Source organism: Arabidopsis lyrata (genome assembly GCF_000004255.2).
Source record: "Arabidopsis lyrata subsp. lyrata unplaced genomic scaffold ARALYscaffold_2, whole genome shotgun sequence".
In the NCBI taxonomy this organism is placed as follows: domain Eukaryota; kingdom Viridiplantae; phylum Streptophyta; class Magnoliopsida; order Brassicales; family Brassicaceae; genus Arabidopsis; species Arabidopsis lyrata.
In genome coordinates this window covers 13,504,680-13,525,999 of record NW_003302554.1, presented here as the reverse complement: position 1 = coordinate 13,525,999, position 21,320 = coordinate 13,504,680, and the positions used below count along the sequence as shown (strand labels likewise).

The 21,320-nt window shown below is 37.5% G+C and overlaps 5 protein-coding genes and 1 non-coding gene across 7 annotated transcripts; 3 read left to right on the top strand and 3 right to left on the bottom strand.

Moving 5' to 3' along the window:
* Positions 1–2,455: 2,455 nt before the first annotated feature.
* On the top strand, positions 2,456–4,643 carry LOC9324760. The gene is made up of 6 exons (XM_002888651.2): positions 2,456–2,984; positions 3,083–3,189; positions 3,287–3,384; positions 3,942–4,138; positions 4,225–4,289; positions 4,400–4,643. Exons 1-6 carry the CDS (start codon positions 2,531–2,533, stop codon positions 4,439–4,441), a joined length of 963 nt encoding a protein of 320 aa, XP_002888697.1. The 5' UTR covers positions 2,456–2,530; the 3' UTR covers positions 4,442–4,643.
* A 51-nt stretch (positions 4,644–4,694) lies between these two features.
* Positions 4,695–8,114, top strand: LOC9323284 (protease 2). Its single transcript, XM_021034829.1, has 11 exons — positions 4,695–5,071; positions 5,162–5,322; positions 5,413–5,635; positions 5,724–5,868; positions 5,967–6,173; positions 6,249–6,383; positions 6,471–6,590; positions 6,737–7,152; positions 7,269–7,485; positions 7,572–7,765; positions 7,851–8,114. Exons 1-11 carry the CDS (start codon positions 4,716–4,718, stop codon positions 8,047–8,049), a joined length of 2,373 nt encoding a protein of 790 aa, XP_020890488.1. The 5' UTR covers positions 4,695–4,715; the 3' UTR covers positions 8,050–8,114.
* A 51-nt stretch (positions 8,115–8,165) lies between these two features.
* Positions 8,166–10,273, bottom strand: LOC9324759 (transcription factor BIM2). Of its 2 annotated transcripts, none has more exons than XM_021034830.1 (7): positions 10,003–10,273; positions 9,751–9,835; positions 9,536–9,605; positions 9,355–9,450; positions 8,802–9,163; positions 8,570–8,699; positions 8,166–8,496 (listed from the first exon to the last, which is right to left on the bottom strand). In XM_021034830.1, exons 1-7 carry the CDS (start codon positions 10,118–10,120, stop codon positions 8,410–8,412), a joined length of 948 nt encoding a protein of 315 aa, XP_020890489.1. In that variant the 5' UTR covers positions 10,121–10,273; the 3' UTR covers positions 8,166–8,409. The 2 variants fall into 2 exon arrangements, with proteins under 2 accessions (XP_020890489.1, XP_020890490.1); XM_021034831.1 differs by having other exon boundaries at positions 8,184–8,496; positions 8,575–8,699; positions 10,003–10,227.
* A 1,291-nt stretch (positions 10,274–11,564) lies between these two features.
* LOC9323283 (DNA-directed RNA polymerase 1, mitochondrial) lies at positions 11,565–17,776 on the top strand. The gene is made up of 19 exons (XM_021034917.1): positions 11,565–12,865; positions 13,020–13,244; positions 13,358–13,491; positions 13,596–13,662; positions 13,833–13,891; positions 14,067–14,184; positions 14,330–14,443; positions 14,564–14,695; positions 14,769–15,185; positions 15,334–15,384; positions 15,505–15,575; positions 15,665–15,749; positions 15,924–16,076; positions 16,207–16,281; positions 16,402–16,491; positions 16,592–16,639; positions 16,809–16,923; positions 17,013–17,116; positions 17,232–17,776. The coding sequence occupies exons 1-19, from the start codon at positions 12,107–12,109 to the stop codon at positions 17,340–17,342; spliced, it is 2,928 nt and encodes a 975-aa protein (XP_020890576.1). The 5' UTR covers positions 11,565–12,106; the 3' UTR covers positions 17,343–17,776.
* TRNAM-CAU lies at positions 11,655–11,726 on the bottom strand. The gene has a single exon. It is a non-coding gene; the product is annotated as a tRNA-Met (tRNA).
* On the bottom strand, positions 17,751–19,910 carry LOC9324758 (pentatricopeptide repeat-containing protein At1g68980, mitochondrial). The gene has a single exon (XM_002887171.2). The coding sequence runs from the start codon at positions 19,854–19,856 to the stop codon at positions 17,985–17,987; it is 1,872 nt and encodes a 623-aa protein (XP_002887217.1). The 5' UTR covers positions 19,857–19,910; the 3' UTR covers positions 17,751–17,984.
* Positions 19,911–21,320: the final 1,410 nt, after the last annotated feature.

Below are 21,320 nucleotides of genomic sequence, written 5' to 3'. Positions count from 1 at the left end.
ATGAAAAACGCACTATTATGAGACATTTTTTTTTCATTGGGTAACCTGTTTTGAAATTAATTTGGTTGAAAATGTGACGATTTTTTATTTTTTTTGGCATGAATGTAAAAATTATGCTTGTTTTATACAAAACTATCGATATGTAGAAAATCTTAGCTAAGAACATTTTTTGGTCGTAAAAGTATAATTGCAACCATTTTTTTAAAAGAGCATTTTATCAGCTCTTTGAAGTTTGAACTAACCCGACGTTGCCACGTTGCCACGTTGCTATCGTTCATAGAACTATATGTTGCACACTTGCACATTCCTAAAACATATATGAACAGAACCAATACTAAAATTAAACCAATTGGACAAATTAAATCATGAGTGGTGTAAAAAAAATGTAAAGAATCATAATTATAGATACACTTTCTAGCTTAGAGGGTTTGATTTTTCACCAAATTTCCATATAGACGTAACTCGCGACTCTAATTTAGGCCACTGAATGTCCATTTTGCTGCCCTCCTTATAGGTCTGTTCGATCTATAGTGGCATGTATTTATATTTATTTTCTTATGCAATTGGGAACCAAGCAAAAATTTAAATATTTTGCTCTCTTCTCACGTCGCTGCAAGGTAAAAAAACCTTAACTTATACGGCGGACTTTACCAACGGAATATCTGTTGCGGCGAGCGTCAGAGACTTAGTTTCAACATACGCGCATAGGTTGCGTATGAGTCACGAAACCAAAATTCCGGCGAAGCTTGTATGATACTGTATCACACAATGCAAAATTGCAAATATATAACTTGTAGAATGGCTCAACCAAGTTCATATAGCTGCAGTTGAACGTAGCTTAATTAGGATGAGACGAGCTGGCGAAGAAAGAAAAAAGTCGTTTTAATAGTAAACTCCGATCATGAGCCGACCATCAATACATTAACACTTCCTTAATCTTAAGTTTGGTTATTATTGCACCAACTAACACACATGGATCATATGATGTTAACACACACTAATCACATGATGTTAATGTTTCCGCCACTACAGCGAATAAAGAATCACATGTTTTTTCCAAAATAGTTAAGATTTATTTGCAATCTTTCCTTAAATTATATTATGTATGGATCTCCTAGTTTTACTTAACCTATTATGTCTACTTTGCCATAATAGGCTTTAATTAGCATATATATATATATATTACTATTAATATTGTAAAACTAAAATTATATATCATTTTGTAATAAATACAAGTGATTTTACGTTATCTGAAACCAAATATACATAGAGAAATGCATTCAGACAAAAAGAGTATGAAAAGTAGATTGGAACGACAAGCTAATGACTGCTAAAAAATTGAAGTATATATAAACAAAACGTAACAATCAGAAAAGATTTGGATAAATCTCCAAAGAGATGGGCAACTTGGCTCGATCTCTTCACCAAAATCTACCAAAAATGGTCCACGTCCCTATCAGCCTCACCCACAAGCCACTGTATACATCTTTGAACTCGATTCAACTTTATTTAATCTATGTTCGTGTGTATAGTAGGCTAATTGATAATTACGATTATATTACACGAATTAACACGATATTATCAATACAAATAATAATATATAGTTTGGCGGAGGAGTGGTCCCGTCGGGGGCAGAGAGTGGTCTCTTGCTGCATACAAAGATTTGAGTTCGACAACACCCCAACCATATATTCTTTCGTACCTCTCACAATCTCTTCCCATCTATCTTTTCTTCTATTTTCCCTAAACTATTATTTCTTTTTATGGTATTTTTTACTTCAAACCATAACTATTTTTGTTCTTCTTGTTGTTCTCCACTTCTCCTGCTAATATATAGAAAAATGTACTATAGCTATTGGCAAAAATAGTTGTGCCTTTTCTTCTTGTACTGTAGGAGATTTATATACAAACACCATGTTGTAGAAAATTTGAGATCTAGTTGTGCTGGTTTTTAACTTTTATCGATTATTTAACGTTTCTAGTACCAAAATCAACTACAGAATATAGTTAACGTAAAATTATTGTAGTGGTTAACAAATTGGTAGAAAATAATATAATGTTGTTATGAATTATGATTAAACTGACACTTATTCTACGTAAAATCTTGAAAATTCTTTACTTAAGGAACATTGATACCAAAAAAAAATTCTTGAAAAGTCTAAATCCAACTTAAAAAAAAAAAGTTGGTGAAGTTATGGACTGAATTATGGTGTCCAAGTATTTCACACTTTCACTTTGTTTCAAACACTTATTTTATGTGATTACTTCTTTTCTTAAACTCGAAACATTTAGATTTAAATTGTTGAAACACAAAAACTTGAAATAATCCATATTTTCAAATAAAAACAAAATTATCCATTGGCCAATAGGAAGTTAGGAATGGTGCGACCAATAAACTCTTAAAAGTCAAACACCTCTGCGTGACCCAGAAGTTTTCTTCCGCGTTTGCCGTAACGTTGCCTTTAATTTCGTCAGTAACGCTAAATAACAGATCGGAAAAAAAAAAAATCATTACACCGAGAAAAAAAAAATGGAAGATCTGTGGAAGAGAGCGAAATCATTTGCAGAAGAAGCAGCGAAGAAATCACAAACCATAACACTACAATCATCTTCAACAACTTTCGTCAATCTCGTCTCCGAAACCGCTAAAAAATCCAAAGAGTTCGCTCTCGAAGCTTCTAAGAAAGCCGATTCTCTCAATGTCTCCGAATTTGTAGCCGAGACGGCGAAGAAATCTAAGGAATTCGCCGCCGAGGTTTCAACGAAAGCGGATCAGCTTAAAGTCGTTGCGTTGAAACAAGCTGATCAGATCCAGAATATTAAATCGATTGCCGACATTATACCTGGAGGATTAGGATCAGGATCTGGTGGTGGTGGTTCTGTGATCTCTGAATCTGAGCTTGTTAGCTTTGGTATTACTGATGATTTGAGAGAGTTTGTTAAAGGTTTGACATCTGCTACGTTTCAGGCTTTTCCTGTACAAGGTATGGTTGTTTGTTGTTGTTGCGTTATCTTTGTTCTTTTGGTGATTCTTTGTTTTGGAATTGAGGATTTGCAATGTGTTATGATGAATGTGGATTAGATGAATCGTCGCAAGTTTCTGATTTGGAAACTAGTGCGTCGAATGTTCGGAAGGATCTTTCGGAGTGGCAGGAGAGACATGCCACTCTTGTTCTTGGTTCCGTTAAGGTAATACTTGAATCTGAGAATTAGTTTGATCTTGCATACTTGTTAACTTGTAGATTCATCTCTTATGTTTAATGTTTTCATTTTGTGTATGTTGCAGCAAATTTCGAAGTTGAGATATGAATTATGCCCGCGAGTGATGAAAGAAAGGAGGTTCTGGAGGATATACTTTACTTTAGTGAGCACTCATGTTGCACCGTAAGGCTCTACCATCTCTTCTCAAAGTCTGAAAATGTTATTGACACTCAGTTTAAGTAGAGGAAAGACCTAAATTGAGAATTGCATTAAGCGTGTAGGAGGTGGTAAAGATAGCTTAAGACCTGTATATTCCTACGACTAGGAAGTCTCATAGCTTAATCATTGCAGCTTAAGACACGTGATTCGATGTATATGTTGGTAAAATGAAACCCTAAGGCTATGAAGTCTCATAGCTTAATCACTACAGCTTAAGACATGTGATTAGATATTTAGATGCATATGGGAGATGTGATTGTACCTTAGGAGCACAGATATGATCCAGAGACAGTCTTAGTGAATTCTCTAGTTGCTGCGAATCATCTATGCTGCTTCTAGCTCGGTTCAGTAGGTATCTTGGAAAACCATGTAACTCACAAATTAGAATAGCAAAACCAAAAGGAACCTTTAAAGGAAAGTACATAGAGGAAGATCTTGGCCCTTACTCGTGTGTGTATTTTTGAGAAGTATTAGTGAATTTAGCTGCATGGATTAAGCGGAAATTATTTGTTTTGGCTCAGATATGAGAGAAAGTACATGGAGGAACTTAGGAGCAAAGCAGGGAGTAAAGATGAAGAAGCTAAGAAGAGTCCAGGGGTTGGAGGGACAGAATTAGCTGAAAAGAACGTGACAATGAACAGAACATCTACTGCATCATCTGAGCAAGATCTCGATACATTCCTTCTGGGAGATCTAGAAGACAGCGACGAAGCTCCTGGTGAGAGACCTTGACTTGTTGTAGCTTCCCAAGTTTTAGCTGTCTTAAATATTGATTTTGTTTGAGTAAATTGTAAAACCTTGCAGATGATGGTGATGGTGATGATGATGGAAGCTTGGGTGATGATGACTTTGACAAGATTGGCAACTCTGTAAGTTAACCATCTTGGTTTAATCTAAATCTGCCTTCTCTCTGGTCTTTGAAAGACACAACAAGAGAACATCTTGGTTTAATCTAAATCTGCCTTTCACATACTTGCAGGATGTTGAAGAAGAGAAAGAAACAAATGCAGCAAAAAATTAGAGATATATTAAGTTTTGTTACACCCAATTGTGGGGAAGTAAATGAGGATGGTATATGATCTGTTTCATTATTAGTGTATAGCTTTTGCTTTAAGCGACAATGCAAAAGAAGACGCATTTTATTCATTCGATTCGCAAATTATAAAAAAAAAAAAAACGAGACTTTCTTTTTGTTGTAGTAAAAAAGCTTGCAACTTTGAATACAAAAATTATCCAAAATATCGAAACTTTGATATAAAGTCGCTGGAGAGGTTTAAGTTTGCTCTGTCATTGCTATGGCAGTAACATCTCTTCTCCGGCGTTACAAGCCGGCGACAATATCATCTGTTTTGTCTTTCTCGACGCAATGTTTTGTTGGACGAACATCATCACTCTCTGTTCCAGCGGAAGCTCCTCCGGTTCCAAAGAAGATCCCATTAGCAATCTCATCTCATGGGATCACAAGGCAAGATCCTTACCGTTGGATGAAGAATACGGACGACTCCGATTTCGTCGACTTCCTCAAGCGTGAGAACTCATACGCTCAAGCTTTCATGGCAGACACAGAAACCCTGAGGCGTGATTTAGTCTCCGAGATGAAAACTCGCATTCCTGAAGAGCTTTTCACTCCTCCTGAGCGTTGGGGACAATGGTTCATCTCTCCAATCTTGCAACTTTTCTTTGATTCGAGTCAAAAGGAGTGAGCTTTGATTGATTCGGGTTTAAAATTGTACTTGAGCAGGTCATATAGGCAATACATACCCAAAGCAAAAGAGTATCCTCTTCTGTGTAGGAGATTGGAGAAGGTTAAAACAAATTGGCTCTCTGGTCTTTTTCGTGGAGGAGAAGAAGCAGAAGAAGAAGAAGTTGTGCTTGACTGGAATCAAATTGCAGAGCAGTTTGGTAAAGTTTATTCCTTTAGTATATAATGTTGCAGTGTTGGTTTAGAGTCATAAATCATTAAGTAAGTGTTATGTGTACTACTTACTTCAGGTTATGTTCATGTTGGGGTTTGTCGGGTGTCACCTGATCATAACTATCTTGCGTATACGGTTGATCCCGAGGGAGGTGAGCGTTTCATTCTCCAAATTAAGGATTTGAGAACTAGTCGTTTACTTCCGAGGTTGGAAGTTGATGGAGTTGTAAGCTTGGCATGGGCTTTAGATGGAATCACATTGTTTTACACTGTTGCAGATGAAAACCAAAGACCTCACAGGCAAGTACAGTGACTCATTGTAGATAGATAGCCTTTTAATATTATTAAACTTGGGGAGTGTTTGCTCAATTGTGAATTGTTTTTGCAGGGTTGTTGTCACAAATGTTGAATCAGATGGGAGAGATGATGCTGTAGTGTTTACTGAAAGGGATTCCAGTTTCTGTGTAGACATAACGACCACAAAAGATGGCAAGTTTGTTACTATCAATTCAAACTCAAGGACTTCATCCGAGGAATTTACCTGTTTCTAACTTTCAACTGCATTTTTTGTTTTCTTGGTGTCGTCTCACCGATATACTTTAAGCTCAAGCTGAGTTATCTTGTTTTTCAGGTTTATATTGTAAATGCTGATAAGCCAATGACTGGTTTGCAAAGAGCTCGTGAGCGAGTTCCTGGTGTGCAGTGTTTTCTTGAACATCACAATGGGTTCTTTTACATTCTTACAAATTCTCCCTCAAATGCAATTAGTGAGTGGTCTGGTGAAGGCTATTATTTAACTAGATGCTTAGTGGAGGGAAAAGAAGCATCTGACTGGCAGGTTTTGGTTATTTTATAAACACTCATTTTCCGAAACCTTTTGAAGATGGAGAATAATACTGATTTTTCTTGTCAGACTGTTTTCTGTCCAGATGATGATGTGGTAATACAAGATATGGACATGTTCAATGACTACTTAGTGCTTTTCCTTAATAAGAACGGCTTACCTATGCTCTGTTCCATTGATATGCCCATAAAAGCACATACAAAGGTATTTCTGATTAATCTTGCTTTGTATTTTTTTCTCTGTCCCTTGGTGTTCATACATTTTTACTAAGGTATGTTTCTATTTTTGCAGCATATGGATGATCTTGTTCCTTGGTATTTTCCTCTTCCATTTGATTCATGCAGTGTTGCCCCGGGTTCAAACCACAACTTCCAGAGCTCTATATACCGAGTGGTGCTTTCGTCTCCTGTGGTATATATACTTAGTTACTTACTTTAGGAAACGGGTTCCTCTATTTGTTTTAGCTTTGAACCATAACATAGTTTATTTGCATTTGAATTATTCTTTCTACTCTGATACTTTCTCTGAATATCTTACTGTTATTTTTGGAATTGCAGATTCCTGACACTATCGTCGACTATGACGTGTCAAGAAGATTGTTCTCAATTGTGCAGCAGGAGGGAGGGGTTTTAGATAATTCTGATAGTAGTAAACCATGGTACGCTGCAGATCGCTCTATAGAGAATAGCGATAAACTTAATGATAGAACAAGCGAGGGAGAAGATGGTCCTCGAATGCCTAAATGGGAGGACTCATCTGATGCATATGTTTGTGAAAGACAAGAAGTTTCTTCGCACGACGGAGTTGAAGTCCCTCTTACAATTTTGTATTCACGAGAAGCATGGAAGAAGAGTGAATCCCCAGGAATGTTGATAGGTTATGGCGCTTACGGTGAAGTTTTGGACAAAAGCTGGTGCACAAATCGATTGAGTATGCTTGATCGTGGTTGGGTGATTGCTTTTGCTGATGTGAGGTCAGTCACTAAACATAACCAAAGCAGTCAATTATCATCTGCTTCACGTTGTCTTCACTTGGTATAAGAGTGGTTTATTTGAATGTGCTGCTATAAGAGTTTCATTTTGGCCTCAGGGGAGGAGGCAGTGGGGATTTTTCATGGCACAAATCCGGAACTAGATTGTTGAAACAAAATTCAATCCAAGATTTCATATACAGTGCAAAATATCTAATCGAAAAGGGCTATGTTCATAGACATCATCTTGCTGCTATTGGGTACAGCGCAGGAGCTATTCTTCCAGCTGCAGCCATGAATATGCACCCGAGTCTATTTCAAGCTGCGATTTTGAAGGTAAGAATATTATGGCATAGCAAATGCATTAAGTTGTGTAAAGAATAATCAAAAGCTCATATCATCAAGGTGTACCATTTGGGCAGGTTCCTTTTGTTGATGTGTTAAACACATTATCGGATCCAAATTTACCTCTCACACTCCTAGACCATGAAGAATTCGGTAACCCAGACAACTTAACCGACTTCCGATCCATCCTTAGCTATTCTCCATATGATAACATCCGAAAAGATGTTTGCTATCCGTCCATGCTTGTCACAACTTCGTTTCATGACTCAAGGCAAGCTTCGCACAAGAACCCTTAAACCCATTTTTGTTTTAAATAAGAATCTTTGGATCACAGTTTGCGTGTGTTTTTGGGTCAGGGTTGGAGTATGGGAAGGCGCAAAATGGGTGGCTAAGATACGGGACAGTACGTGCCACGACTGCTCACGGGCAGTGATTCTGAGAACAAATATGAACGGAGGCCATTTTGGTGAAGGTGGTCGCTATGCTCAGTGCGAAGAGACTGCCTTTGATTATGCTTTTCTTCTCAAAGTTATGGGTTATCACAACAATAGATAAAAGAATCATATCATCATCTTTGGTTTAGCTTCAAATGATTCTATAATAGTCTTTTATTGCCCTGATCTCATTCTCTCCAACGAGGATAAACAACAACAAAAAAAAGGAAGACAAAATCAGAAAAAATAATGCAATAACTTGAAACGTAATCTGCTATTCCAGAAGAGATTATATTTGATAGGTTACATGAATGATGCAGAAGTTGATACAAACTCAGAACCACAAAAAACGTAGAATCTACTAACCAAAGTTTATCTTAACGACTATAGGAAGCCCCTAGAAGCCGAACAATGTACACGATAGAAGGAATCTGTCAATACATTTATATATTCCAAAGCGGTGGAGCCTGAGAGAGAAATGTCACAGTGTTTTCATCCGCTTGTGAGAATGTTCAGATTCTTCCTCAATGCTTGGATCCCTTGCTTGTGTATCAGATGATAATGGATTCTGCAAAGAAAGTATGTATCAACATCACCGCATATGGTTACTGTTACATAAAAAGTGAAGCCGACTAGTTTACCTTACTTGATGGCTCGTCATGAGTTAGTCCTTGATTGGCTCGTTTCCCAAGATCAATCTGCACAGAAAGTTTTGCATGCGACAGATCGATTCCTGCGTTCTGGAGAGCTTGTGTTAATGAGTTCAATAACCTGGTTATTTCAGAATACACATTATTAAGAAACCAACAGATCAATTCGATAAAAAAAAAGTAACAGAAATGAGGCAGAGTTAGAACATCAGGTTTAACTCACTCATGCGAGTAGGCACTAGAGATGCTAATGGTTCCACCTTCAATAACCAGGTCATTACTTTGGCGTAGCCCATCACTAGTTGCAGGACATTCATTAGCTTGTTCGCCTTGTACCATTGGAAGAATTGGTTGTAGTGGTGGTAATCCTTTGTCATCTAACTCAGGTTGACTTTCAATCGATATGCCGGTTATAGCTCTTCCTTTGTCAGATTCAATCGGGATTTGCGGTTCTGCCACAATTGCAGGTGTCGAAGTCACAGTGTTTTCTTCAAACTTTCCAGGAAAAGGTATCCCTGGACCAGATCCATTATTTATAGCTACTGGATGGTTTGCCAAACTTTGAACTCGCCAATGATTATTCCTCTGTTCCAGTCAAGAAAACATAAGCTTCAGCTAAAAGTCACACAAAACTGGCAGCAGAAAGACTTGCAGGTGCAAAAACATGCTCAGAATAGTGAAATAGCAGTGGGAATCGAAATAGTAAGGCTGCTACAATGTCTACAATCACAGAAACTCGTTGAGAAACCGACAAAAGAAGAAGGTGAAAATTGTACCCATGGCGTCAACTTTGTTGGTTCCTGACTCCATCCTGGATACGATCCTTCATACTTTTGCACCTTCTCTTGTAAATACTGAACATAATCTATCACCTAGAATGTTGTAACAGCAATAATATTAAGGCTAACAAAATCTAAATGCCATAACATTCGTATTAAACATCATAAAATTGAATACCTCTAAAAGGAAGGAAGCAGTATCTCTTTTCTGTTCACTGTTGGGAATCAGTTCTCTCAATATCTGAAATCTGAGAAGAGATTTATAAATTCAGCACTCATACTACTAAGGAAACAAAGATGATATAGTATAACTAAGTCCCATACCAATAACCACAATCTGACTGAGGCAGAGCAAAATTCCCAAACACAAATCCTCTGTTTATTCGAACATACCTTTCATTGATTTTGCTTCTTCTCCGTTGCTCAGTGACCGAATGTTTAGAACGTATCGCACTAGCTTTATCATTTTCCTTTGAATCTGCTTTCAAAATCAAACACCGAATCATACAGAGAAAACAAGAAATCTCATCACAAACTCTCCAAACCAAATCAATCTCGATTTAGATCAACAATAGCTCCAATGAAAACACAAATCGAAGAAACAACAACTACGAATTCAAAAAATCTCCCAAATCGAACAATTACCTCTGTTGTTGTTATTGTTGCTATGAACAGTAGTGTTGGAAGAAGGACCTTCACGTTTCGAGCTAAAGTCTTCTTCTCCGTAATCTTCTTCCTCTTGATTTCCTTTTCCGGTTCTCATATTCGCCGGAGAGTTTTTTTTTTTACTTTTGCCGTCGACGAGCTTCTTGTAGTTGCTTATTTGGTTTTTTTTTTTTTGGTGACTCGTGACTCGGCTGAGTTTTGATTACCTGGGGGAGAGACTACGTGAGGTTACTTGAGTTTTTGTCCGTCAGTTTCCTGGTTTTGACACGTGTACGAAACGATGTGATTATCCGTTAAATGAACCGTTGTTTGTGATGACACGTGGGGTTCACGTGATTAGACGGGATTCTAACCTATCAGATTTAAGGTTGTCACGTGATGCACGTGGCCTCTTTCTGATCTGTTTATTTTTTCACTATGTACTTTCTAAGAGCATAGGCAATGGGAACACTTAACGTGTTCTTAAGGGTTTTAAAATAATAAAAATGTTGATAGTGAATACAACTTTCTTAAAATTATAAAAACTATTCTTCAGGAAGAACATTTTGCAGCATAAGTTAGAACTGTTTTACTACTGTTCACCTTATTTCTTATTTTTAAATCTTAAGAACACACTCAAAAGTTCTCCCCTTGCATATGGTCTAATCGAATGAGTAACAATAACATATTCTAATCTCTTATGTTTTTATGTATCACTTTCATTTACATATAAATAAAAGGGGAAAATCATATTTTTAACCCTCAAAGTGTAACTGGGAAGCACTTTAAACCTCAAAAGAATTCTACTAACACTATAAACCACCAAGATTGTTTTACTAACACTTTAAACCTCCAAACTAACTTTTTTGTTTGCAAAGCTATAAAATATGATGGAACAATCAATTTATGTTTGTTTAATATATGTTTATTTAATTTAATTTAAATTTTAGTTAATTTTATTATTTATTACGATTAATAAAAATCTATAAAAAACAAAAAAAAACTTTATTTTCATCGTTTACTCACTGTCCGACCATGAAATTTCTTGATAAACTGTTGAAACAATCTTTTAGACTGATCCATAAGTATCTTTACTCTCTCTACAGTAGATAAATTGGAATCTCATAATACCAACTGAATAAAAAGATGGTAAACATATACAATCAACTAAATAAAAATTTGAAAAATTGTGTTCAGACGGTGAATAATCGAAGATGATGATTTTTTTTTTTACTTTTTTTTTATCGTCAAAATCGTTATAAATAATAAAATTAATTAAAATTAAAACTAAATTAAAGAAATATATATCAAACAAACATAAATTGATTGTTTCATCATTTTTTATGGCTTTGCAAACAGAAAAATTAGTTTGGAGGTTTAAAGTGTTAGTAAAACAATTTTAGTGGTTTATAGTGTTAGTAGAATTCTTTCGAGGTTTAAAGTGCATCCTAGTTACACTTTGAGGGTTAAATATGTGATTTTCCCCAAACAAAAGTATTAACATTAAAACTAATCTCCCCTCGTCCTACCGAAAACCGAAAAATACTATGAAGGGCTTATTGAATGATCAGTCTTGGGGCAATTATGGGTAATTTATTGGGGCTTGAGAAGCCCAAGAGTTACAAAAGAGAAAAAGAAAAAAAAAAAGATTGTATCAGAGCCAGGTTTCGATCCTGGGACCTGTGGGTTATGGGCCCACCACGCTTCCGCTGCGCCACTCTGATTTGTTGATGTTATGTTAAGTTGTTATATTTTTATTTTTAACAATTAATAACTCGTGCTAGAATATGGGCTTTGAGCCCAAATAAGTTCGGTAACGGATATGATAAGCGGGTCGGGTTTTACAAAGATCCATGAAATGTGAAGCAGAAACCGAAGGTTTTATGAAGGGTTTATTTCGGTGGCTGTGTACTTCACTTTCACGGCGCCTTCTCTTTTCTCCAGATCTCTCTTCTCTTCACACAAGTCTTGTTCATCGAATCTTCACTCTTTGATTTCTATGTTTGTATTGATACCTCTACAAAATCCAGTAGCTACATAGCTCGCGGAAGAAGTAATCTATCAGAAGTTACCATTTCGTGGCGATCACAAAGACGATTAAAAAATGTGGAGGAACATTTTGGGAAGAGCTTCATTGAGAAAGGTTAAGTTTTTATCTGATTCTAGCTCCGGTACTCATTTTCAAGTGAATAGAGTTCGTGGGATTCTTTCTTCTGTTAATCTTATTGGCGTTAGAAATGGATTATCGATAAACCCAATTGACGAATTTGGTGGATTGAGCTCGTTTCGTTATGGTCAATGCTATGTGTTTGAAGGGTATGCTACAGCTGCGCAAGCTATTGATTCGACTGATCCTGAAGATGAGTCTTCTGGGTCTGATGAAGTTAATGAGTTGATAACAGAAATGGAGAAAGAAACTGAGAGAATCCGTAAAAAAGCTAGGCTTGCAGCGACACCGCCAAAGAGAGTTATTGCGGGAATGGGAGCACAAAAGTACTATATGCTGAGACAAAGACAAGTGAAAATGGAGACTGAAGAATGGGAAAGAGCGGCCAGAGAGTGTCGAGAGATTCTTGCAGATATGTGTGAGCAGAAGCTTGCACCGAATTTGCCTTATATGAAGACTTTGTTTCTCGGCTGGTTTGAGCCTGTGCGTAATGCTATTCAAGCTGATCTTGATCTATTCAAAATCAAGAAAGGGAAAATTCCGTATGCGCCTTTTATGGAGCAGTTACCGGCTGATAAGATGGCTGTTATCACTATGAATAAGATGATGGGATTGTTGATGACTAACGTTGAAGGTGTTGGCATTGTTAAGTTAGTGAATGCTGCTACTCAGATCGGGGAAGCCGTTGAGCAGGAGGTGGGTTTTAATTTCTCGTGGTGCTTTTGATGCTATTTCATGATATAGTTTGAGAGTGAATATAGTAATGTGTCATTGATACATATTGCCTTGGCCCCATGGGTTATGAAGTGTATATTGGTTTGATGGTTTGTGTATTTTGTTACTGGATCAGGTCAGGATCAACAGTTTTTTGCAGAAAAATAATAAAAAAAATGCAACTGGCAAGACGATCAATACAGAAGCTGTGCATGTTTCAGAAGAAACCGTGGCCAAAGAAACGGAAAAGGCGAGGAAACGAGCTACTGTACTGATGGAAAAAAATAAGTTGAGGGAAGTAAAAGTATTAGTGAGGAAACATGACTCATTCAAGCCATGGGGTCAAGAGGCTCAAGTGAAGGTTTGTTTATACTTCCACACTTGTTAATGCACAGAGCTTTATAATAATTCTTCTCTTCCTTCTCTTTTTTTCTCTTCTCTGTGATTCAATCATATTGGCTCTTGTGCTTCTAGGTCGGCGCACGTTTGATTCAGCTGCTGATTGAAAATGCATATATACAACCTCCAGCTGAACAGTTTGATGATGGTCCACCTGACATCCGACCTGCTTTTAAGCAAAATTTCAGAACTGTCACATTAGAAAATACGTAAGAGTTTTGCATTTCTGTTTATGCTCATTCACATGTATCTGTCTGTCTCTCCCTCTCCTTGTCTCTGCTGTTTATTTACATTCTATTGTATTCTTCCTCAGAAAAACGAGCAGGAGATATGGTTGCATCGAATGCGATCCTTTGGTCCTAAAGGGCCTTGACAAATCAGTAAGCAGAATCGTGGACTATGTTTTTACTGTTCTTTTATCTGGTATCAGTTGTACCTTTGTGATGTTTGGGTCGGAACAATCTTTTACCACTATAGATCAAGGCATTTTTAATTGAGTCTGAGACAATCTTCCTACTCTTTTCTCACAATTTTCCTTTGTCTTAAACAGGCTAGACATATGGTCATTCCCTACTTGCCAATGCTAATACCTCCCCAGAACTGGACAGGGTATGAGATCTTTTCACCAATAATTAGGACTTATATTGTTCCTTTCTTACTCTTGCTAGATCCCCTTTATAGATTTATCCTTTTATGGCATTCGTTCTTATATAGCCGTCATACAGGGGATATCTACAGTTTGCTCAAGTATGTTTCTAGAATTGCTACTGACAGTATTTTACAGGTATGATCAAGGGGCACACCTTTTCTTGCCTTCATTCATCATGAGAACACATGGAGCTATACAACAACGTACTGTAATGAGACGAACGCCAAAGGAGCAACTGGAGCCAGTGTTTGAGGTCTGAGTTCCTTTACCTGTATTGCGAGTTAATATTTCTTGAGCTTAACCATTTATTGGATGCTTAAAAGCAGATGGGAGTTGCGAAATTTATGAATATTGTGTTATTAACAGATAAGTTCATGTGATTCCTTTTGTTTAATCAGGCTTTAGATACTCTAGGAAACACCAAATGGAGAATAAACAAAAAGGTGTTAAGTTTGGTGGACAGAATCTGGGCTAATGGAGGTCGCCTTGGTGGTCTGGTTGACCGTGAAGATGTAAGATCTCTCTTATTCACCCATCCGCTAGCCATCTTCTTCAGAAGAATGAAGAATTTTGATTCCTACATCTCTTTCATAAATTTTGATTTTTTCTCACGTCTTTATAAACTACAAAAGGTACCCGTTCCAGAGGAGCCGGAAAGGGAAGACCATGAAAAATTTAAAAATTGGAAATGGGAATCGAAAAAAGCAATTAAGCAAAATAATGAGAGACATTCACAAAGGTGTGATATAGAGCTCAAACTCGAGGTAAGAGAAGACTTCTTTTTGCACTCTTTTTTGCTGCTGTGATGTATAAAAACATCTTGATTTGATTGAGCAGGTGGCACGTAAAATGAAGGACGAGGAAGGTTTCTACTACCCTCACAATGTTGATTTTCGTGGCCGAGCATATCCCATACATCCATATCTTAACCATCTCGGGTCTGATCTCTGCCGAGGCATCCTTGAGTTTTGTGAGGGAAAGCCTCTTGGGAAATCCGGGTTGCGTTGGCTGAAGATACATATAGCAAACTTATATGCTGGTGGAGTCGATAAGCTGGCTTATGAGGATCGGATTGCGTTTACTGAGAGTCACTTGGAAGATATATATGATTCTTCTGATAGACCTCTTGAAGGAAAAAGATGGTGGCTTAACGCAGAGGATCCCTTTCAATGTTTGGCTGCTTGCATTAATCTTTCAGAAGCCTTGAGAAGCCCCTTTCCTGAAGCTGCTATATCTCATATCCCCATCCACCAGGTACTCGCTAGATTTTATCTATACTTGTACATGAACAACTTTTGTGACATTCTGGCGAAATGAAAATTATATAGGCGCCTTTGTTGCTTCGAGATCATCATCTGTAAGTAGATAATCTTACTTTCCTTTATTATTTTTCTATTGCAAGGATGGTTCATGTAATGGTTTACAACACTATGCTGCTCTTGGGAGGGATAAGGTATGCCATTAGTTTTACAGTAACTATAATTTTTTTTTGTATGCATCCTTTCGAGCATAGGCAAATGTATTTCTCCTGAAGGTTCTCTGATTCATTTCTTTCAAATTGGTTCTATTATAGTTGGGCGCAGATGCTGTCAACCTTGTAACAGGTGAAAAGCCGGCAGATGTTTATGCAGAAATTGCGGCTAGGTACTTTATCTATCTTTATATTCCCTTATCTCTCTGGCTATAGTAACACTCTACTCAGACAGGATTTTAACTTGGTTTCATTAAATCAGGGTTTTCAAGATCATGCAGCAAGATGCAAAGGAAGATCCTGAAACATTTCCAAATGCCACATATGCCAAACTCATGCTCGACCAGGTTTTTCACATCTCTTGCTTGTTATATTGGCCACTTTCTGCCAAACATGTTGCCTGACAACCCATTCTTATCCCACCACTATAAGGATCAGATGTACTGCTACTATGTGTCACTGTAATGCTTGTTTGTAATCATCCTATCTGACAACAGGACTCTACTATTGAAATTCCTTAGGTTGACAGAAAGCTGGTAAAACAGACTGTCATGACATCAGTGTATGGTGTTACTTATTCTGGCGCACGTGACCAAATAAAGAAGAGGTTAAAAGAACGTGGTACCTTTGAGGACGATTCACTGACTTTTCATGCAGCTTGTTATGCAGCAAAAGTAAGGAAATGATAATTTAATTGCTTGATTTGGGCAACAATATACTTTCTATGGTTATGCATTTTTAATCTGCGATTGATTTTTGCATTTTGGCATCGAATGTTCACTCCTTTTTTGGTTCTGTTTCTAGATCACTTTGAAAGCATTGGAAGAGATGTTTGAAGCTGCTAGAGCTATCAAGAGTTGGTTTGGTGATTGTGCAAAGGTCAGTTCTTATATCCGTGATGCTCTTATTGAGGCTTCCGCTTAAGAAATTATAAGTTACGAAGGAATTTTCACTTGACAAATGGTTACGACAATGAGAGTTGTTTTCTGTGGTGGACAGATAATAGCTTCAGAAAACAAAGCAGTTTGTTGGACGACTCCTCTTGGACTTCCAGTTGTACAGCCTTATCGGAAGCCTGGAAGACATTTGGTAATGCTCTTGACTTCTTTGATAAATGAAGGAGCACAAATGATCAGCTGAAAAAAATTGATAGAATATCACTGAATTTGAGACGCATCAATTTTGGCAGGTTAAGACTACCCTTCAGGTGTTGACTCTAAGCCGTGAGACTGATAAGGTAACCCAACCAAATTTCATTCACCATAACTTTTTTTCTGACATTCTTATTTGTAGAAAGAGTAGGGTTCAGCCTACATCTTATCGTAATGTAGCATTTGGGTTGATTTGATGAGTTTTAAGCAGAATAGTCTCATCTTTCTGCACCACATACTGTATTCTTGGTTCAGGTCGCGGCGAGGAGGCAGATGACTGCTTTTGCACCAAATTTTATACATTCTCTTGATGGGTCTCACATGATGATGACAGCAGTTGCCTGCAACAGGGTGGGCTTGAGTTTCGCAGGTCAGCTCTATAGCCTTTCCATATGCATTTACCTGATGTTGATTTCTCATTCTAGATTCGTACTCTTCATACCAATTTCGTATTTGTAGGGGTGCATGATTCGTTCTGGACGCATGCATGTGATGTTGAAATAATGAACACAATACTCAGAGAGAAGTTTGTCGAGCTCTACGAAAAACCAATCTTAGAAAACGTAAAAGAATCTACTTATTTCATATTTCAGGGGGAATACTACCAACGTTACAATTTTATTTCTTTGTTTTCTTATAACTAAACTCATGATGGCTGGTTTATCTGTGTATTGATAGTTGTTGGAGAGTTTCCAAAAGTCCTTCCCAGACATAAGTTTTCCGCCATTACCAGAACGAGGCGACTTTGATCTGAGGAAGGTCCTACAGTCGCCATACTTCTTCAACTGAGCTGCAGCACATTCAGGTCACATGCATATTTGAAGCTCCAATACTCCACATCTAACATTCAGGGCAGAGTATGTTTGCTTCTTCAGGCCAATACAACAGCAACATTGATCAAAGGGGAAAGATTCTTTGCAATCAGCAATAAGGAATGTTGATGCTTAACCTCAACTCAGAGGTGGGCTTCGGTTTACTTGTAAATATACACAGAAAGAGTGTTTCAAAGCTTGGCAGAAGGGAAGGCATTGGGTCGGAGTATCAAACCAGTGGCTGTGGCACTCCAGATTACTTGCAGTTTCTTATCGACCACAGAAGTTTACCAAAAGATACAGTTCCAGCTTGCTGTGGTTTTAGTAGTTTTGATTGACGTGTAATTTATTCTGTACTCTAAAATGCATAATAAATCATAATATAAGAAACAAGAGATACATCGGATGCTATTATTGTGCATACTTAATGAGTTAATAATGTGAAATAAGAACTATCCAAACTCTCTTGGAACTTTCAAAGAATTGAGTTAAGCATATGCGGAAACAATCTTTGAGCTTCCAAACGTTAAAAAAAACGAATGACTATAAACTCTCTCTGTTAATCTTATCATGGCCGCACCAAGAGAAAAGTTTTGGATTTGATCGTTGAGAGATTTTTTCATGTGGTAAGACCAGCCCAGTTCTTAAAGGCATCAAGAAACTCCATTTTCTTCATCTTCCTCTTCCTCAACTTTGGCAATCTGAGATTCTTTTGAGTCTCCATGAACGTTGCCTTGTACCTCCACTTGTCCACGAATATCTTCATCTCCTGACATTTCTCTATCACTTGCAACGCCGTGCCAAAGAACCCTCCTTTGACTAATGCATTCAAGAACGCATCCGCAAGAGCATGCTCCAGTTTTGCTTTCTTGTCTTTGAACTCTTTCCACAAAACCACCACCTCGAAGTACTTCTCGCAGCTCACATATCCATTGATCAATGACAAGTATGTCTGGTTATTTGGCTCATACTGAAGGAAAGCCATCCTTCTGAATGTACTCTTTGCATCTTCTAGGCGCCCAGATTTGCAGAAGGCATGGATGATGGAATTCCAATCATGGGACTTCACTTCTACGCGAGGATCTTCCACAACTTCCTCCACAAACTCTGCCATTAAATCAGGTCTCTGATTCTCAAGGAGACCTGTCATTATTGTTAAGTAGCATCTTTTCAAATCTGATACTTTTGTTTCTCTCATATCCTTAAACAATGTAAGCGCAGATAGGAAATCCTGTTTCGTCATGGAAAATTCGATCATAGTGTTATAGGTCTCAACGTCTAATTGAAGCCCAGAGCTGCTGATCTCTGTAACCAGCTGAGTAGCTTCAGCTGTTCCGCCTTCTTTGCAATAGGCCTTCAAGATCGGCACATACACCCCAATCCCTCCAGATCCTCCCTGAGCATTCATTTCATCGAGAATACTTTTACCCGAAAATCCGAGCTTGACACAAGCATTTACGATTCCAAACCCAACTGAACCGTTAACGTCAATGGACAGAGATTCAAGCTTCTGAGCTTCGATTATCAGTTTGGCTAAACACTTAACGCTTTTACTCTCTATAAACCCTTTAACCAATTCACAGTACGTTTCCTCACGGAAACTCGAGTCTTCTCCTCCTCTTTTAAGACTATGCAGTATAACATCAGAAACACTATCTAAATCACCACTCTTAACATATCCACTGATCACATTAGAATAAAGGATTCTTCTACTTACAAACCCAAAACCATCCATTGAATTCTCAATCTCACTAATCTTCTCTCGAAGCCCCTTTCTCGCATACAAATAAGCAAGAAACCCAAAGCTCGATTCGTCAGGCTTCACACCCAACACAGCCATAGATTCAATCACATCTTCAGCATCAGCCAGAGATTCCAACTGCCAGCAACACGCTTCAAGAGCCGCATTACTAGCTACCAAATCCGGTTTCATAAAATCAAGCTTCTCATATACTGCAATTCTACAACTTTCCCTAAAAACCTTAAGAAACGCAGCCAGGCTTCCAGTTTCACTACAGATATCAATAATCAAACGCCCCCAGAGATCAAAAGGAACAAAGTACCTGTTTTTAAACATACACTCCACCAAAGCCAACGCTGGCCCGGAAGTTTTCGCTAGTTTCATTGACTCCAAAACCGTACGGATGGTCTCAAACTCAAGCAAAATCGGATCTTTCTCGATAACGTAAGTCGTGGAAACAAAGGCACGCTTGAGTCTGTGCCTGAGGGAAGTGTTTTGATCTGCGTGGTGTAACGAGGACAAGTGGGTGATGAGAGAATTTAGGAGACGCTTGTCGGGGAGAGAAGAAGCGGCGGCGAAGGATCGGAAGACCTTCCATGCTTGATCAGTGTCGTGGGTGATTAGTGAATGGTGGAGAGTTGATTCAAAGGAGGACTTTTGGTGTGGGGTTAGGGTTTTAGGCGATGGTTTTCGGGAAATTGAAGAGAAGGGTCTTCTTAGTGAGATTAAAGTTAGAGTCTTTCTCAACATTCGAGAAACAAGGAATCGTCTCTGTCTCTGTCTCTGTCTCTTTGTTTATTGCACAGTCCTAACGTTGCTGAAGTTTTGACTTTTGACTCGTGCAAGGAAATTGAAGTCATAAGATACTCTGATTCACACAGAGGTTTCGGTGCTGAGATGGATACACTTTGAAAGTGTTTTAAGCAGTATTCTAAAATACGGTCTGGACGGCCGTATATACGGCATATATACGCTGTACGGTAGAAAGCTGTACTGTATTATAGCTATTTAGTTGTTTAATACGGTGAAAGCTATACGTTCTACAAATACGGCGATTATACGGCGTATATACGGTGAAATCCGCATATGCGACGTTTTTTTTAAAAGTACTCAAAACAAAACAATGTCATTTTATTAATATTTGGAAAAATGATTTAACAAAATTATTAGTTTGGCTCTCAAAAAATTAATCATAATAATTAACTATAAAATAACTTAATTATCATTCTTTTCCATTATTTTTATGCTTATTAGGGCTTGATTGGTTATCTCGCTAGCACCCTCCTAGCGGTTGCTAGCGGTCGGTTGCGGTTGTTAGCGGTTGGTACCAATCATAGAAACCGCTCCGTCATGCTTCGAACCGCTCAAAATCGCTGAATTTCAAAAGCTCCTTTCCGCAAGCGTTTGCGGTTGCGGGCGGTAGCGGTTGGATTAAAAAAAAAAATTTAAACATTTACTTATAATTATTATAATAATATATATTAATTCTATATATATCTTCATCTTTGTATCACTTTGTATCACGTTCTCATCAGAAACCCTAATAATATTCTGAAACTCTATTCTCTCAATGTTTTCCATCCAAACTGATGAAAATTAATAACCAAATGTAAGTATCATATATCTTTTTATTCATTCATCACCTCATGTGTAACTTTTTGAATATTTTTCATGGCATCGTTTTTTTTTTTTTCATTACGTATTGCTTAGCTTTTTGATTGAATATATGTTTCGATTTGTTTTCTCGAATAGAAACTCACTTGCTTTTTGATTGAATTCAACGTTATTTACAGTTTTTCCCATTACTTGATGCAATTTTTGATGTTAAACCAGATGCATAAAGTACTATCTTGTTACAAAATTTATTTATTTTTGAATAATTATTTAGTACTTTATTTATGGTTTTAATTATTAAGCATGTTCAATTTTTCTAATATTATCATCATAATATATTGGTGTTTTTATTTCTTTTTTTTTGAAATATTTTTTATTTATTTTGGTCATTTTTTTATTTAACTGCTATCGCACCCGCTGGTTTACCAGTCATAAAACTCCCGTAAACGCACTAATTTTCAAACGCTAAACCAGTCGTTCAAAACGCTTGATAACGCTTAAAGCCGCAACCGCCCGCTTCCGCAAACTCCCGCAACCGCAACCGCAACCGCTGCGTTTAAACCAGTCAGACCCTTAGTTATTTAAAATTTTAAAAATATT

What these genes read in the sequence shown, in the direction of transcription:
- LOC9324760 (XM_002888651.2), top strand. Translation starts at nt 2,531, where the DNA reads ATGGAAGATCTGTGGAAGAGAGCGAAATCATTTGCAGAAGAAGCAGCG. An exon ending in GTGAGCACTCATGTTGCACC is followed by an intron (nt 3,385 to 3,941) that starts GTAAGGCTCTAC and finishes GTTTTGGCTCAG; the next exon opens with ATATGAGAGAAAGTACATGG. An exon ending in TTGACAAGATTGGCAACTCT is followed by an intron (nt 4,290 to 4,399) that starts GTAAGTTAACCA and finishes ACATACTTGCAG; the next exon opens with GATGTTGAAGAAGAGAAAGA.
- LOC9324759 (XM_021034830.1), bottom strand. Translation starts at nt 10,120, where the DNA reads ATGAGAACCGGAAAAGGAAATCAAGAGGAAGAAGATTACGGAGAAGAA. An exon ending in CAACAATAACAACAACAGAG is followed by an intron (nt 9,836 to 10,002) that starts GTAATTGTTCGA and finishes TTTTGAAAGCAG; the next exon opens with ATTCAAAGGAAAATGATAAA. An exon ending in AGAAGCAAAATCAATGAAAG is followed by an intron (nt 9,606 to 9,750) that starts GTATGTTCGAAT and finishes ATCTCTTCTCAG; the next exon opens with ATTTCAGATATTGAGAGAAC.
- LOC9323284 (XM_021034829.1), top strand. Translation starts at nt 4,716, where the DNA reads ATGGCAGTAACATCTCTTCTCCGGCGTTACAAGCCGGCGACAATATCA. An exon ending in AAGAAGCATCTGACTGGCAG is followed by an intron (nt 6,174 to 6,248) that starts GTTTTGGTTATT and finishes TTTTCTTGTCAG; the next exon opens with ACTGTTTTCTGTCCAGATGA. An exon ending in TTCAAGCTGCGATTTTGAAG is followed by an intron (nt 7,486 to 7,571) that starts GTAAGAATATTA and finishes CCATTTGGGCAG; the next exon opens with GTTCCTTTTGTTGATGTGTT.
- LOC9324758 (XM_002887171.2), bottom strand. Translation starts at nt 19,856, where the DNA reads ATGTTGAGAAAGACTCTAACTTTAATCTCACTAAGAAGACCCTTCTCT.
- LOC9323283 (XM_021034917.1), top strand. Translation starts at nt 12,107, where the DNA reads ATGTGGAGGAACATTTTGGGAAGAGCTTCATTGAGAAAGGTTAAGTTT. An exon ending in AACTGGAGCCAGTGTTTGAG is followed by an intron (nt 14,185 to 14,329) that starts GTCTGAGTTCCT and finishes TTGTTTAATCAG; the next exon opens with GCTTTAGATACTCTAGGAAA. An exon ending in CTCATATCCCCATCCACCAG is followed by an intron (nt 15,186 to 15,333) that starts GTACTCGCTAGA and finishes TTCTATTGCAAG; the next exon opens with GATGGTTCATGTAATGGTTT.